The following is an 18,115-nucleotide window of genomic DNA, read 5'->3' as shown; positions in this document are numbered from 1 at the left end:
GTATTCTATATACCGCGCCTAAATCTAGGTGCTGCTTATACAATATGCATAGGCGGAAATGTTTTTGTGTGGAATTTTTAGGCTCCATGTATAGAATCTAGCCCTATTTACCAAACATTGATGTGCTTTATTTACTGTGCATTTGTGTATATTATTTACCATGCAATCATATGCATGTATATTAACATGTGTTAACTAGCACATATTAATGATTGAGGTCCTAATTTTGTGTTTGTGTTCAAATAATCAGCTTTACGTCTCGGTACTTCTGTTTGGTTTGCAGAGGACGGGGTTCCTTTGAGAATGGTATGATTGGAATGGCCTATATTGGGACTGTATGTTCTCCAACCCTTGGAACCTCCATCAGTACGGTAAGGACAAGTCACTGTGAAATTACCCACTTAGAGTTTGTCCTCACAGTGCCCTCTACCTGCTGAAATTTTTCTTTCCTGCCCATTCTTTCCCCAGTCAGTTTTCTCCCCCTGTTTACATATTTCTGCATATTGATGTTTGTTTCCCGCATGCATAAGAGGTAATTTCATAACAGCAGTCCTTTTTTTGTGCCGGCACGCACCAGTACGGTGTACTGGCACCTTTTTATTCTCTACCCCACAGGCGCAGGTCTCCTTCCCTCCTGACTCAGCTCCCCGACCGGCAGCCCGACTCAATTCCATTCCTCCTCCCCTCCCCCCGGCAGCCCGACTCAGCTCCGTTCCTTCCCCTCCCCCCCCCCCCACAAGCACTTAACCTTTCTGTCCGTGGCAGCGACGTCAGTAAAGAAGAAGGCACTGCAGGCTCGCCTCCAGCTTCTCCCTTCCCTCTTCACACAGTGTCCCGCCCTCGCAGAAACAGGAAATGCATCATCGCAGAAGGCGGGACACTGTGTGAAGAGAGAAGGAAGAAGCTGGAGCCGGAGGCGAGTCCGCAGTGCCTTCTTCCTCACTAATGTCGCTGCCATAGAAAATAAAACACACGCGCGCGGGGGGGGGGGGGTGGAAGGAGGGCTGTCGGGGTGCTGAGGGAGGGCAGGGAGACTCACTGGACATGGAGGGGAGGGGAGGGCAGGGCAGGTGGAAGAGAACAGATTGCTGGACATGGAGAGGAGGGGAGGTCAGGGGGAGAGAAGAGATCGCTGGAGAGGAGGGGAGGGCAGGGGAGAGAGGAGAATTGCTGGGCATGGATGGATGGAGGGGAGGGCAGGGGGAGAGAAGAGGAGGGCAGGGGGAGAAATACTGGATGGGGAAGAGAAAGGACAAGGGGAGAAATACTGGATGGAGAGAGAGGGGACAAGGGGAGAAATGATGGATGGGGAGAAAGGGCAAAGGAAAAGTAGAGAAATACTGGATGGGGAGATAAGGGGCAAGGGGAGAAATGCTGGATGGGGAAAGAGGGGACAAAAGGGAGAAATTCTGATGGGGAGAGAAGGGGCAAGGAGAAAGGTGCTGGATGGAGAGAGAGGGCAAGGGGAGAAATGCTGGATGAGGAGAGAGGGGACAAGAGGAGAAATGCTGGATGGGGGAGAGAGAGGACAAGAGGAGAAACGATTGATGGGGAGAGAAGGCAAAGGACAAGTAGAGAAATGATGGATGGAGAGAGGGGACAAGGGAAGAAACGCTGGATGTGGAGAGAGGGGACAAAAGAAGAAATGATGGATAGGGAGAGGGCAAGGGATAAGTAGAGAAATGCTGGATGGAGAGAGAGAGGGCAAGGGGAGAAATGCTGGATAAGGAAAGAGGGGACAAAGGGAGGAATGCGTGTAGATTGGATGGTAAGAAAGAACTAAACGTGGATAAAGGCAGAAAATAAAATCGAAGAAAGCTGAAAGGAAAAGGAGGAGAGAAAAATGACACACAGGAAATCCTGGCAATAGAGTTAAGAAAATATGAGGAAAGTAGAAACCACAAACTGGGACCAACATAAATGAAAAGAAGTACATGGCCAGACAACAAAGGTAGAAAAAAGAATTTTATTTTTATTTTAAGATAAAGTGGTAGCTGTGCTTTTTATTTTGTTTGTTTGTTTTATTTGTAGTTGTTAATTTGTAATATAATGAATGGAATATTTGAAATTCATGTCTGCTATTTTTATTGCAAGGTGAACATTTTTTTGTTTTTCTGGTGTTACCCTGCATACCAGAGTCTGGTTTTCGGAGGTTTCAGCTGATTTTTTTGTCTACATTGTTATTAGTATATAATCGATCTTCAGGATTCTTGTTTTGGGCCTAGGGACTTGTGTACTATTTTCAATGTTACATTTTTCATTTTGTTTTGTTTTATTTGGTTTATTCATTTTCTTAATTGTTACGCATGTATTATTATCATTATGATTTTGCTGTTGTTCTGATCATTTGATATATATTTTGTATTTATATTTTTATTAATATTCTACATATTATTATAATGTTTTAATGTTGTTTTATATATATGTCTTATTTAGATTTATATATCAATTAATTTTTATGTTATGTCAAATGTTTATTTTTACTGTTTTTATTTGTAGACTCCTGATGCAGGCCCTTTGGCCGAAACACAACAGTTGTGTCGAGTCAAATATACGAGTCAAATATACTAATTAATAAAATTTGGTTTTAGCTTTACTGTGATCCAGTCTCTGGGACTCCTGGTTTTGTGCCCACTTTTTTGTTTGTTTTACAAAGTATCCGTGGGTCTTCTTTGAGTTCTCCATGCTTTGTGGATTCTCTATTGACATTTTTATATGCTCCATGGCTAGTAAAATGGATGTGGCTAATGTCGGGGTGTGGCTACTATGGGGGCGGAGCCATAGATAGTGACCCCGCCCTTAAGGTTGGCATGGTATGAGTACTGGCACCTTTTTTCCTACAAAAAAAGCACTGATAACAAGGCGCCTATATGGAATTTCTAAAGGGATGCCTAGTTTATGCTTGTTTTATAAGGGCAAACTTTCAGCTCATAAAACATCTAGAGTGGCTTTTTTGATATGACGTTCAAGTGGCGAAAAAAACGTTTACCGGAAAACATTTAAAAACGTAAGTCCTTAATGAATGAAATAAATAAATAAACCTGTTTGGTATTCATCACTCAAGGCTGTTTTGGTGGGCGCCATCTTTTCCCCTCCTAACCATGCAGTTTTTACCGCGGCAGCAGGAACACAGCCAGGGCAGTTTCCTGAATCAGGCGAGAACTTCGGGAGAGAGGACTGATGCTTTGGGAGCCGATGCTGCCCATTTTCCCCAGAATTTGTGCTTTTAATGCATAAAGTTTTTTTTTACTGAAGCACACAGAGGAGCCTCATGTCCCTTCCAGGTTGCCATATTCCCAGAAGCTCCTGGTCATCCTCCCTCCGCTGTTGCCTAAGACACTGCAGGTGGAGGCCCCACGGTCCATAGATGACGGCTCTGGGCCCTCTGACATAGAGAAGGGCCACCTGTCAGGGGACTCCCTTCAGGCACCCTTGGATGCTCTTGAGGAGGAGGAGGAATTACCACTGGAGGAGGGGGACAACCCCACAGCGGCTTGCCTGTTCCGGAAAGAAGAGCTACCCTCTCTCATTTTCCAGGCACTGGAGGTATTGAACATTTCCCCCTGGATGCGGTGCCCGCAGTGTCTTCTACCCCTTCCATTATGTCAGAGACCAAGAGTTCCTCAAAGTCCTTCCATATTCATGAGGCCAAGAAGGTCCTCATTTCAGCACAGTGGGATGGACTGGCTGCTGGCCTTTGAGTGATGTGGGCTATGGCGTACCATTACCTCCTGTGTTCGGAGGACTCAGAATCCCTGCAGATGCCGACAGTGGACTCCTTGATTACGACGGTCACAAAAAAGACCACTTTGCCGGTGGAAGCGGCTATGGCTTTTAAGGACCCACAGTATTGTAAGCTGGAGTCCTCCCTTATGATAGCATTGGAGGTGGCAGCCTTATGCCTACAGGCATCAGTATGTGGGTCCTATGTGGCACGTGCTTGTCTCTCATGGATCCAGAGGGTGTCCTGTGCAGACAAGTTCATTGATTCCTTGCCGGTCTCTAGAGGGTGCCACCATGGTGCTTACCCTCGCCGCTTACCTCAGCTCCGCGCCGCCCTGGGGGCTTTAAATCTTTTACCTCCGACGGTCGCCGCAGCTGAGCAGCGTCAGTGAAAGCACTGCCGATGTCTCCAGCTTTCCCTTCGCGCTCGCTCGTTCGTTCCCTCAGTGTCCCGCCTTCTTCTGACGTCATTTCCTTGCGAGGGCGGGACACTGAGGGAACGAACGAGCACGAAGGGAAGGCTGGAGACGGCAGCGCTTTCACTGACGCTGCTCAGTTGCGGCGACCGTCGGAGGTAAAAGATTTAAAGCCCCCAGGGCGGCGCGGAGCTGAGGTAAGCGGCGAGGGTAAGCACCATGGCGGCGCCCTCTAGAGGATGGCGCCCCCCTGCGGTGCTTACCCCGCTTACTGTGTTGGCATGGCCCTGGGTAGGTGAGTCTTGGCCGGAGATCCGGGGAGCTGGTGCGGGTCTGCAATGTGGTTCTTCTCCCCAGTCCCTAACTCGATTACCTTGACAAACAAACATCACAAAATCTACATCAATGAGGAGAAGAAGATAAAACCAAACATTAATCTAAGGAACACAACAACATAACCTCTCTCCAGTAGCAGGCATATTATGAATTCATACAAAACCTTACAAAAATCACTTGGGACCTGTATGACACAAATCTACCATTCCATAATAGCACCAACAAGGACCTTCCAAGGAAAAGGAGGCATTGGAAATATAGCGGTGAAACCAGAGCATCAATACGCTTATTCAGAAAATTGAACAAGCTGGATTACTACTACTACTACTACAGGTCATAAGTACATACGTATTGCCGTACTGGGACAGACCAAAGGTCCATCAAGCCCAGCATCCTGTTTCCAGCAGTGGCCAATCCAGATCACAAATACCTGGCAAGATCCCAAAAAAGTACAAAACATTTTATGCTGCTTATCCCAGAAATCAGAGAAAATATTTCTTCACTCAATGTGTAATTAAACTCTGGAATTAGTTGCCAGAGAATGTGGTGAAAGCAGTTAGCTTAGCGGAGTTTTAAAAAGGTTTGCATGGCTTCCTAAAGGAAAAGCCCATAGACCATTATTAAAATAGACTTGGGGAAAATCCATTGCTTATTTCTAGAATAAGCAGCATAAAATGTATTGGACTGTTTTGGGATCTTGCCAGGTACTTGTGACCTGGATTGGCCACTGTTGGAAACAGGATACTGGGCTTGATGGACCTTCGGTCTGTCCCAGTATAGCAACACTTATGTACTTATGTACTTGGGATTCTGAATGGAATCTTGCTACTCTCTGGGTTCTACATGGAATGTTGCTACTCTGGGATTCCAGAATCTTGTTATTCTTTGAGGTTTCTGCCAGGTACTTGTGACCTGGATTGGCCACTGTTGGAAACAGGATGCTGGGCTTGATGGACCTTTGGTTTTTCCCAGTATGGCAACACTTATGTACTTGGGATTCTGAATGGAATCTTGCTACTCTCTGGGGTTCTACATGGAATGTTGCTACTCTGGGATTCCAGAATCTTGTTATTCTTTGAGGTTTCTGCCAGGTACTTGTGACCTGGATTGGCCAGTGTTGGAAACAGGATGCTGGGCTTGATGGACCTTCGGTCTGACCCAGTATGGCAACACTTATGTACTTGGGATTCTGAATGGAATCTTGCTACTCTCTGGGTTCTACATGGAATGTTGCTACTCTGGGATTCCAGAATCTTGTTATTCTTTGAGGTTTCTGCCAGGTACTTGTGACCTGGATTGGCCAGTGTTGGAAACAGGATGCTGGGCTTGATGGACCTTCGGTCTGACCCAGTATGGCAACACTTATGTACTTGGGATTCTGAATGGAATCTTGCTACTCTCTGGGGTTCTACATGGAATGTTGCTACTCTGGGATTCCAGAATCTTGTTATTCTTTGAGGTTTCTGCCAGGTACTTGTGACCTGGATTGGCCAGTGTTGGAAACAGGATGCTGGGCTTGATGGACCTTTGGTCTATCCCAGTATGGCAACACTTATGTACTTATGTACTTGGGATTCTGAATGGAATGTTGCTACTCTGGGATTCCAGAATCTTGTTATTCTTTGAGGTTTCTGCCAGGTACTTGTGACCTGGATTGGCCAGTGTTGGAAACAGGATGCTGGGCTTGATTGACCTTCGGTCTGACCCAGTATGGCAACACTTATGTACTTGGGATTCTGAATGGAATCTTGCTACTCTCTGGGGTTCTACATGGAATGTTGCTACTCTGGGATTCCAGAATCTTGTTATTCTTTGAGGTTTCTGCCAGGTACTTGTGACCTGGATTGGCCAGTGTTGGAAACAGGATGCTGGGCTTGATGGACCTTCGGTCTGACCCAGTATGGCAACACTTACGTACTTGGGATTCTGAATGGAATCTTGCTACTCTCTGGGGTTCTACATGGAATGTTGCTACTCTGGGATTCCAGAATCTTGTTATTCTTTGAGGTTTCTGCCAGGTACTTGTGACCTGGATTGGCCACTGTTGGAAACAGGATGCTGGGCTTGATGGACCTTCGGTCTGTCCCAGTATGGCAATACTTATGTACTTATGTGCTTCTAATGCAGATGTTGATGATAAAGTATTCTTTGCTATACCGAAGTCTAGTGTTTCAGACAGAGATTCCCTTGATCAATACCTGCAGAGCCAGTCAGAAGACATCGGTAATCTTGCAGCCTGATTTGAAGGAACTTATTATCAGTCTGAACACATCAGTTCCTGTCAGTTCAGTTCTTGAACACCTTTTTAGCTCTGCTGGATTAATGATTCACAAGCACATTTGCATGAGTGACAGTCATTTTCAAAATTAACTTTAATAAAAGCAAAGCAGATCGGATTTTAGAGCAATAAAATTGTTGTGGTAAAAATGTTAACAATAATTACATTCATTGTAGTTGTGGTACTTTTAGTTTTTACTCAAAAAGTATTATATTGAGCAATAACTTTTTAAATTTCACTTAAGTAAATTTTGTAATGTGTTGCTCACAGTATGTTTGTATTAAAATATACATTTATTTTTACTTTCACTTAAGTACTTTGTCTTAGTACTTTGAACAACACTGCACACAGCCAGCCCCAGACCAACCTGCTGCTGAGAGGTCATGGCAGGAGGTGGTAATGGACCCTAGCCCCTTGGAGGTGCCCTTCACCACTCAACAGGGTCACACCCAGCAGGGGGATGTCTAGGAGGATGAGGAAGGAGGACCCCTGGAGGGACATGCCCCCTACTGGAGGTGTGGATGAGGAAGGCATTGAGGAACTGGGCAAGATAGTTGGAGATGGCAGGTTGGGTGAGGCCTGTATTGACTGCTAACAGTGACTGAAAAGTAAACAGTAGCAAGAAAGGCGAGGGAGGCAGTTGATGCCCCATTTACAAGTCATTGGTGAGACACACATGAAAAGACTTTTTATTTTAACTATTCTTATTTTTTTTTATCTAATTCATTAAATCTTAATAATGATTCAGAGCAGAGACTGAGTTGACAAACAAAAAAACGTTAAATGCTGAGAATATTTGGGATGGATATGGAAGGCTGTGGTGGGAAAGAGGTTAAATGGTCAGGAAAAGGACACATGGTGCTGAGTAGCTGGTGCTGGGTTGAATCAGTGGCATAGCCATGTGTGGGCCCAGATAGGCAGGAGTCCACCCACTTTAGGCTCAGGCCTACCCACCAGCAGCACATCCTTATGGTAGCTGGTCGGGAAGTTCAAGCAAGCCCTGCCACCCGAATATGACTTCCAGCAGTGCTCAGAACATGAGCCACTGACGTTGGTACCCATGCATGCTCATGTTTTGTGCATGCCCTGAAAACTGAACCATGCTCAGGTACCAGCATTGGCAGCTCATGAAGCTCCTGCAGAGTTCTATGCACCATCGGGGAGAGACGTCTCCAGCTAGTGAGGCTTAGGGATTCCTGCCAGCGCAAGTAATTATATTTTTTTAATTGAGTAGGGGGGGCATGTCAGTGGGAAGGGGCAGAGGGATAGAGAGGACATTTTGTGCCCATCCACTTTTTCTGTAGGCCCACCCAAAATCCTTCATCTGGCTACAACGTTAACTAGGTTGAATAGTGGAAGGTCTTTATGCTGATCTATTCCAAGTGGAAGAACGGCACCTGGGCAAACTGAATGGTCCAGCCTGGTCTTTTTGGTTGTCATTTACTTGTGTTGTATCCCCTGCTACCTGTGAATATTATTAACCCCCGCTGCTTCTTTGCTAGGTTAATACTGCTGCTGCCGTATCCCACGCTTCTCTTGTTGCACACGAGCTGGGGCACAATCTCGGAATAAATCATGATGATACCAGGTGCAACAGCGTTTATTACATCATGAACAGTATAATCAGGTAAGATGTGAGCCAAGGACTACAGGGACCTCAAGGAAGCAGATTCAAGAGTTTATCATTAATAGCTTAATTGAAAGGCGATATCGCCATTTCCAAAAACTATCCACTCCAGTTTAGAGAAAACTCTACCATGAAAAACACCTCTGGTCACTCTTGCACTATTGCTGATCAGTAGATGTAAATGGCTGTTGTAATGTTAATTTTAGATTGTAAGCTCTCTTGATCAGGGACTGTCCTTCCCCATGTTTAAACTTGTACAGCGCTGCTTAACCCTGGCAGCGCTATAGAAATGCTAAGTAGTAGTAATAGTAATTTTGCTCTGGGAGGCCCCTTGTGTGAGGGACTGGGTTTTTATTATACTAGATCCACTCATAGTCCTAAATCCCTGCAGGTTGAGCAGGGTTCATGCAGGTAGGAGTGACTCCTCCACAGACTATATCCTACTGACCAGAGCCATACATGGATTTTCAGCAGCTTTATTTGCAAAATACAAGGGTAGAACCTGGGTGGAGTTTCAGGTTACCTGGTTAGTGACAATGTTCAGTTTTCTGGGTATCGGTCTAAATATCGCTGATACTCGAATACGTGCTGGCAGTCAGGTAATACTTGAATATTCAGCACCGTCCAGTATATGGATACCAGTATTGATTATCTGGGTATAAAAACCTTGGTTGAACTTGCTTGAACACCCGCCCTTGGAGAGCCTTAAAAGTGTGTCCCGCTGTCACAGTGTTCAACCATTGGCATTTCTAATTTGCCTGCTTATGCTCTGCTAACCGCATGTTGACAAATCTTGTAGGTCTTACCCACATATGTGGCTTCTGTTCTGGGTACATGTCACTCAGAGAGCTTACTGTGTTCCAGGTCTCTGTTCTCCTAAGCTTCTTGGGAAAGTCTGTTATGGATTCTGAAGTGTAGAACTCTTAGAAAGAAGACAGTCCAGGCAATAGATCTGGTCCAGATATAAAAACCCTTACTGAAAAAGAATTTTGTTCAAAGCAGCAGTCGATGGTAAATGGTTTTTCACATAGTACTTCAGAACACAGGCACAAAAAGCAGAACCAGGTTTGATCCTTTCCATGTGGGAAACCCTTTTTCCGGATGTTGGGTTCCTTTCCTCAGAAAGGCGGTATATCAAGTTTCCCTTTCCCTTTCCCCTTTCTCTACCTGAACTTCCTGAACCCAATGATGCTTGTTGGTACCTGGCTCTCAAACAGCCTGAACCTCTCTTCTGATCCCCCTCTCCTTTCCACTTCTGGATTCCAAAAGAATCCTGAATATCGCACTGAGTGGATCCCTTTATTCTTCTCTTCCTCTTCATGGATATGTTTGGAGATAACAGCTTTAGATCAATGGCAACAATCGGAAGCATTTTGGCAAACTCTTTGGAGTCCTCTGATTCCTTGTAACAGGGGTTCAGACAAAGCAGGCTCTTTCCTTTTCTGGCTTTTTTAGCCACCTCTGGGTAACAACTGGGTCCAGACTTGCAGGCTTACAGCATCTTCTACCTCTCTTCTCCTGAACATGCAGAATTAGAAGACACCCCTGCTCATTGTCTGTCCTTCCTCAAATTTCCTGGACTCAACAGCAGGTTGCTTCTTCTCCAGCATCCTGCAAGAAGCTCCCCAAAACTTCACATCTACAGATTGAGGGGCATTTTCGAACAGGGACACCCATCTCTAAGGATGTCCCGGCGAAGGGGCGGGGAAACTCGCATTATCGAAACAAGATGGGCGTCCATCTTTCGTTTCAATAATACGGTTGGGGATGCCCAAATCTCAACATTTAGGTCGACCTTAGAAATGGTCGTCCCCGTTTTTTGGCCATAATGGAAACCGAGGACGCCCATCTCAAAAACGACCAAATCCAAGCCCTTTGGTTGTGGGAGGAGCCAGCATTCGTAGTGCACTGGTCCCCCTCACATGCCAGGACACCAACCGGGCACCCTAGGGGGCACTGCAGTGGATTTCACAAATTGCTCCCAGGTACATAGCTCCCTTAACTTGTGTGCTGAGCCCCCCAAAACCCACTCCCCACAACTGTACAACACTACCATAGCCCTAAGGGGTGAATGGGGGCACCTACATGTGAGTACAGTGGGTTTCTGGTGGGTTTTGAAGGGCTCACATTTACCAGCACAGTGTAACAGGTAGGGAGGGGATGGGCCTGGGTCTGCCTGCCTGAAGTGCACTGCTCCCACTAAAAACTGCTTCAGGGACCTGTATACTGCTGTTGTGGAGCTGAGTATGACATTTGAGGCTGGCAAAAAATGTTTTTAATTTTTTTTGGGGTAGGAGGGGGTTTGTGACCACTGGGGGAGTAAGGGAAGGTCATCCTTGATTCCCTCCGGTGGTCATCTGGTCAGTTCGGGCACCTTTTCCTGAAGTTACTATTGAGGAAACTACACTTCTCCTTTCTTCCTCAAAATGTACCACCTGTTCCTCTGATCCCATTCCCACCCACCTTCTTAATGCCATCTCTCCTGCTGTTATTCCTTTTATCTGTCACATTCTCAACCTCTCACTTTCCACTGCGACTGTCCCTGCTGCCTTTAAACATGCTGTGGTCACACCTCTCCTTAAGAAGCCTTCACTCGACCCTACTTGTCCCTCTAATTACCGACCCATCTCCCTCCTTCCTTTTCTCTCCAAATTACTTGAGTGTGCTGTTCACCGCTGCTGCCTTGAGTTTCTCTCCTCACATGCTATTCTTGACCCACTACAATCTGGTTTTCGCCCTCTCCACTCAACCGAAACTGCGCTTACTAAAGTCTCCAATGACCTATTACTGGCTAAATCCAGAGGTCAATATTCCATCCTCATTCTTCTTGATCTTTCCGCTGCGTTTGACACTGTCGATCACAGCATACTTCTCGATACCCTGTCCTCACTTGGATTCCAGGGCTCTGTCCTTTCCTGGTTCTCTTCCTACCTCTCCCTCCGCACCTTTAGTGTTCACTCTGGTGGATCCTCTTCTACTTCTATCCCTCTGCCTGTCGGCGTACCTCAGGGTTCTGTTCTTGGTCCCCTTCTCTTTTCTATCTACACTTCTTCCCTTGGTTCATTAATCTCATCCCATGGCTTTTCCTACCATCTCTATGCTGATGACTCCCAAATCTACCTTTCTACCCCTGATATCTCACCTTGCATCCAAACCAAAGTTTCAGCGTGCTTGTCTGACATTGCTGCCTGGATGTCTCAACGCCACCTGAAATTAAATATGACCATAACCGAGCTTCTCATTTTCCCCCCCCAAACCCACCTCCCCGCTCCCCCCATTTTCTATTTCTGTTGATGGCTCTCTCATTCTCCCTTTCTCCTCAGCTCGAAACCTTGGGGTCATCTTTGACTCTTCTCTCTCCTTCTCTGCTCATATCCAGCAGATTGCCAAGACCTGTCATTTCTTTCTTTACAACATCCGTAAAATCCATCCCTTTCTTTCCGAGCACTCTACCAAAACCCTCATCCACACCCTTGTCACCTCTCGTTTAGACTACTGCAATCTGCTTCTTGCTGGCCTCCCACTTAGTCACCTCTCCCCTCTCCTGTCGGTTCAAAACTCTGCTGCCCGTCTCGTCTTCCGCCAGGGTCGCTTTACTCATACTACCCCTCTCCTCAAGACCCTTCACTGGCTCCCTATCCGTTTTCGCATCCTGTTCAAACTTCTTCTACTAACCTATAAATGTACTCACTCTGCTGCTCCCCAGTATCTCTCCACACTCGTCCTTCCCTACACCCCTTCCCGTGCACTCCGCTCCATGGATAAATCCTTCTTATCTGTTCCCTTCTCCACTACTGCCAACTCCAGACTTCGCGCCTTCTGTCTCGCTGAACCCTACGCCTGGAATAAACTTCCTGAGCCCCTACGTCTTGCCCCATCCTTGGCCACCTTTAAATCTAGACTGAAAGCCCACCTCTTTAACATTGCTTTTGACTCGTAACCATTTGTAACCACTCGCCTCCACCTACCCTCCTCTCTTCCTTCCTGTTCACATTAAGTCATTTGATTTGCTTACTTTATTTTTTTTTTTTGTCTATTAGATTGTATGCTCTTTGAGCAGGGACTGTCTTTCTTCTATGTTTGTGCAGTGCTGCGTACGCCTTGTAGCGCTATAGAAATGCTAAATAGTAGTAGTAGTAGTAGTACTTTTCGAGGCTTGGTAGTGAAAAAAATGGACCAAGTAAAGTCGACCAAATGCTCGTCAGGGACGCCCTTCTTTTCTCCATTATCGGCCGAGAACGCCCATCTCTTAATCATGCCCCAGTCCTGCCTTCGGTACGGTGCCGACACGCCCCCAGGAACTTTGGTCATCCCCGCGACGGAAAGCAGTTGAGGCTGCCAAAAATCGGCTTTTGATTATGCTGATTTGGGCGACCCTGAGAGAAGGACGCCCATCTCCCGATTTGTATCGGAAGATGGGCGCCCTTCTCTTTCGAAAATTCCCCTGAAAGTGACCAGTGGTTGGCTTGTACCATATAGGTCCAATTATAAGTAGTAGATGTATTCTTCTCAGAGGGGGCTCAATCCACCAACCAAGTAAAGAGAAGCCCAGCTCTTCCATAAGTGAACATTCCAAGTGAAATCAAATTCAACTATATCATCGCCGTGGAAAGCAGACATAAGTACATAAGTAATGCCACACTGGGAAAAGATCAAGGGTCCATCGAGCCCAGCATCCTGTCCACGACAGCGGCCAATCCAGGCCAAGGGCACCTGGCAAGCTTCCCAAACGTACAAACATTCTATACATGTTATTCCTGGAATTGTGGATTTTTCCCAAGTCCATTTTGTAGTGGTTTATGGACTTGTCATTTAGGAAACCGTCTAACCCCTTTTTAAACTCTGCCAAGCTAACTGCCTTCACAACATTCTCCGGCAATGAATTCCAGAGTTTAATTATGCGTTGGGTGAAGAAACCTTTTCTCCCGATTTGTTTTAAATTTACTACACTGTAGTTTTATCGCATGCCCCCTAATCCTAGTATTTTTGGAAAGCGTGAACAGACGTTTCACATCCACCTGTTCCACTCCACTCATTATTTTATATACCTCTATCATGTCTCCCCTCCGCTGTCTCTTCTCCAAGCTGAAAAGCTCTAGCCTTCTTAGTCTTTCTTCATAGGAAAGTCGTCCCATCCCCGCTATCATTTTAGTCGCCCTTCGCTGCACCTTTTCCAATTCTACTATATCTTTCTGGAGATGCGGCGACCAGAATTGAACACAATACTCAAGGTGCAGTCGCACCATGGAACGATACAATGGCATTATAACATCCTCACACCTGCTTTCTATACCTTTCCTAATAATACCCAACATTCTATTCACTTTCCTAGGCGCAGTAGCACACTGAGCAAAAGGTTTCAGTGTATTATCAACGACGACACCCAGATCCCTTTCTTGGTCCGTAACTCCTAGCGTGGAACCTTGCATGGCGTAGCTATAATTCGGGTTCTTTTTTCCCACATGCATCATCTTGCACTTGCTCACATTAAACGTCATCTGCCATTTAGCAGCCCAGTCTCCCAGTCTCATAAGGTCCTTCTGTAATTTTTCACAATCCTGTCGCGAGTTAACGACTTTGAATAACTTTGTGTCATCAGCAAATTTAATTACCTCGCTAGTTACTCCCACTTCTAAATCATTTATAAATATATTAAAAAGCAGCGGTCCTAGCCCAGACCCCTGAGGAACCCCACTAACTACCCTTCTCCATTGTGAATACTGCCCATTTAACCCCACTCTCTGTTTCCTATCCTTCAACCAGTTTGTAATCCACAATAGGGCATTTTCTCCTATCCCATGACCCTCCAATTTCCCCTGTAGCATTTCATGAGGTATCTTGTCAAACACCTCAAGGGTCACCACTTTCACTAATCCTTTTCAACCTAATGATGACCCCACTAGCCAAGTCCTTATCTACCCAGGGCCTCAACCCATTTATCTATGCAGACGGCGTTACAATATACATCCCTTTCAAACATGATTTGGCAGAAATCACCAATGAAATCAACCTGGGCTTGCACACCATGAACTCATGGGCAAATGCATTCCAACTAAAATTCAATACAGAAAAAACACATTGCCTTATCCTCTCATCCCAATACTACACAAGCATACCTACAAACTTAATCAATCCAGATTACACCCTCTCTATCTCAGATAACCTGAAAATCTTTGGCGTCACAATCGACAGGAACCTTACACTCGAAAGCCAAGTTAACTCTACAATCAAGAAAATGTTCCACTCAATGTGGAAACTCAAACGCGTAAAACCATTCTTCCCAAGGGCAATGTTCTGCAACATGACACAATCAATGGTACTAAGCCATGCCAACTACTGCAACGGAATTTATTTGGGATGCAAAGACCAACTCATAAGGAAGTTACAGACCGCCCAAAATACAGCAGCCAGACTTATATTTGGAAAATCGTGATTCAAAAGCACCAAACCCCTTCAAGAAAAGCTACATTGGCTCCCAAATAAAGAACGTATTACTTTCAAAGTCTGCACCCTGGTCCACAAGATTATCTATAGCAATGTCCCGGGATATATGCATGACCTCATAGACCTGCCAACCAGAAACTCAACTAGATCATCACGAGCATACTTAAATCTTCACCACCCTAGCTGCAAAGGTCTTAAGTACAAATCAATTTATGGATCCAGCTTCTCCTATATAAGTACGCAACTCTGGAATGCACTACCAAAAGCCGTAAAGACAACGTACGACCACCTCAGCTTCCGGAAATCACTAAAGACCAACTTATTCAAAAAGGCATTCCCTTCTGATCAAACTTAAATGCTTAACTCAACAATACAACAAACAAAAACGTATAATGAACACATTATAACCCCTCTTTTCTATGATTCCCTACTGTGTTTGTAACATATTTATTTCACTGACTATAACATTACTCTGGATATGTTTCATCACCGGAGGTAGATACCGCCTCACGGTATTATGTAAGCCACATTGAGCCTGCAAATAGGTGGGAAAATGTGGGGTACAAATGTAACAAATAAATAAATAAAATAAGTATCTTCCAAAATCTTTATTTTGTATCAAAGTTCTCATAATTAACAGACCGACCGACAAGGCCCTATTTCAAAACTACAGGGACTGTCGTCAAGCCTCTACTTCAACACTTTTCATTCTTTTTTGAAGAATGAAAAGTGTTGAAGTAGAGGCTTGATGATTGTCCCTGATGCAGTAATTGTGAGACCTTTGATACAATCAAGATTTTGGATGATACTTGTGGAAGCTCTAGGCTTTTCTCTACCATATAAGGCCAATTCTATGGGGGTGAACCTTAGAAAATGGTTTAGGCCCACATGCTCTGACCCTACTATAATACATTCCTTACTCTCACCAGAACAAATGGCTGACGGTGGCCCACACATGTAGTAGGAACTTTAAGGAGATGTTGGCTCCCTCAGACCATCTACCAAGTCATCATTTACCAGACATCGACCGTGTGGTTCCTGCTCTATATGGTCATCTACACTAACCACCTCTACATTCATTCACCCAAGGACGGGTAAGCAGTATCCCCTCAGACATTCATCCAACTGCAACACAGAGGGTGTTGTCTGTCTTATCATCTGCCCCTGTGAACTACTCTATGTAGGCAAGACCATTAGAAAAGTCAAAACAAGGATGATTGAGCAAAGGAGTAACCTTAGGAGACAGAATGTCACATCCCCATTGGTACAACACTGTATCAACTTGTTCTCATAATTTCTCTGACCTTAGGTTCCTGGTTCTGAAGTTAATTAAGCCATCATGGCGAGGAATTGATATAGAAAAAACTCTATTACAACAAGAGCAGAAACTCATTTTTGAATTAAATACGGTCTCACCCGCTGGACTCAATTTGGAAATTGATCTGTCTGTTTTCCTATGAGACCATCTTTATCATAGCACCTCACAGATTAACTTTAACGATAGCCATCTGAATATAAATGTTAAGTTTCATAACCATTATACACACAAGGAGAGAATTATTAGAAAGACACATCAAGCACTCTCTGTTTTGATAATCGATTTATACTTGAGTTCGCATCACTAACGTTATGTTTATTATCCAATTATGAACAATAACATTTAGACATGATTAATTTATGTGCTCTGCCCTCTGCTATATATATATATTTTTTTAATCTACATTTTGTACTTGTCCAAAAACATTTTTATTTATAATTTGTACTTGTCTTATATATTATTGTAATATTATATTTTCAAAGAAAAATTCTTTTTACGTTCCTTATGAGTATCATCTTAATATGAGTTTTTCCAAACATATCAGCTTTCATTTATATAGATTTTATCCTTATCATCATTCAAAATGATTGTTTGTTGTTGCACTAAACTACATGTATGTATCAGCTTTTAGACACATAAGCTACGAGAATGGTATGGGATTTGCGTTACAAGACGTATGAGGAGAGACTTGCTGAACTAAACATGTATACTCTGGAGGAAAGGAGAAACAGGGGTAATATGATACAGACATTCAAATATTTGAAAGGTATTAATCCGCAAACGAACCTTTTCCGGAGATGGGAAGGCAGTAGAACTAGAGGGCATGAAATGAGATTGAAGGGGGGCAGACTCAAAAAAGATGCCAGGAAGTGTTTTTTCACGGAGAGGGTGGTGGATGCTTGGAATGCCCTCCCGCGGGAGGTGGTGGAAATGAAAACGGTAACGGAATTCAAACATGCGTGGGATAAGCATAAAGGAATCCTGTGCCGAAGGAATGGATCCTCAGGAGCTTAGTCAAGATCGGGAGGCGGGGCTGGTGGTTGGGAGGCGGGGATAGTGCTGGGCAGACTTATACGGTCTGTGCCAGAGCTGGTGGTTGGGAGGCAGGGCTGGTGCTTGGGAGGCGAGGATAGTGCTGGGCAGACTTATACAGTCTGTGCCAGAGCCGGTGGTTGGGAGGAGGGGCTGGTGGTTGGGAGGCAGGGATAGTGCTGGGCAGACTTATACGGTCTGTGCCCTGAAGAGTACAGGTACAAATCAAAGTAGGGTATACACAAAAAGTAGCAAATATGAGTTTTTCTTGTTGGGCAGACTGGATGGACTTTTTCTGCCGTCATCTACTATGTTACTATGACATATTCCATTCCTGTAACTTTATATAGAGATTTATATGGGTTTTCATTTTATTTACATGTGTAAATATGTTGCCTTTTATATATGTGTCTGTATTTTAAATTTCACGGTTTGATCTGGATGTGTACCACACGAATCTCCTTCAAAATATACACATAATAGTTAGTTCAGTGGTGACTCTTACAAGTAGTTGCATCTGCGAAGACAATAGAAACATTTACACGATTTTGCCTACTACTCGGAAAGGCACAATAGTATCTTTTTATATATAGCTGTCAGATCCTTCTTATACACAGCTGTCAGGTCCTTTCAGTATGGTGTCATCAGCATCCAACTTGACCAATATAAAGAGATCACTGTGCATGCATCCACTCTTTGCGGTTTTTTTACCGATGGCGTTTTGAAGTTCGTCTTGAAGTTTGTGCGGACGATTAGCAGATTTTGGGTAAGTTTTAACTTCTCTACTACCCCGCATCCGCATGCAGCACGAGTGACACGTTACTTATTCACACAAGATAAGCGAGGGTATAATGTGCGTGCTGTTTGATTTATCAAACCACCTCACAGCATGGCTCATGCAGTTGTTGAGTCAAGATTGCATCATATGCAGTAACCACAGA

The 18,115-nt window shown here is 44.6% G+C and overlaps 1 protein-coding gene across 1 annotated transcript in view; it reads left to right on the top strand.

The window, feature by feature from the left end:
* LOC115471025 (disintegrin and metalloproteinase domain-containing protein 9-like) overlaps positions 1 to 18,115 on the top strand; it is a 122,078-nt gene that overhangs the window by 61,093 nt on the left and 42,870 nt on the right. Inside the window, exons 10-11 of the mRNA XM_030204694.1 lie at positions 284 to 371; positions 8,256 to 8,380. Coding sequence (XP_030060554.1) covers positions 284 to 371; positions 8,256 to 8,380 — 213 coding nt within the window. The remainder of the gene's footprint in view (positions 1 to 283; positions 372 to 8,255; positions 8,381 to 18,115) is intronic.

This window comes from Microcaecilia unicolor, chromosome 5 (genome assembly GCF_901765095.1).
Source record: "Microcaecilia unicolor chromosome 5, aMicUni1.1, whole genome shotgun sequence".
NCBI classification, from domain to species: domain Eukaryota; kingdom Metazoa; phylum Chordata; class Amphibia; order Gymnophiona; family Siphonopidae; genus Microcaecilia; species Microcaecilia unicolor.
Note: the sequence above shows the minus strand (reverse complement) of the source record. Positions and strands in the feature narration are given on the sequence as shown.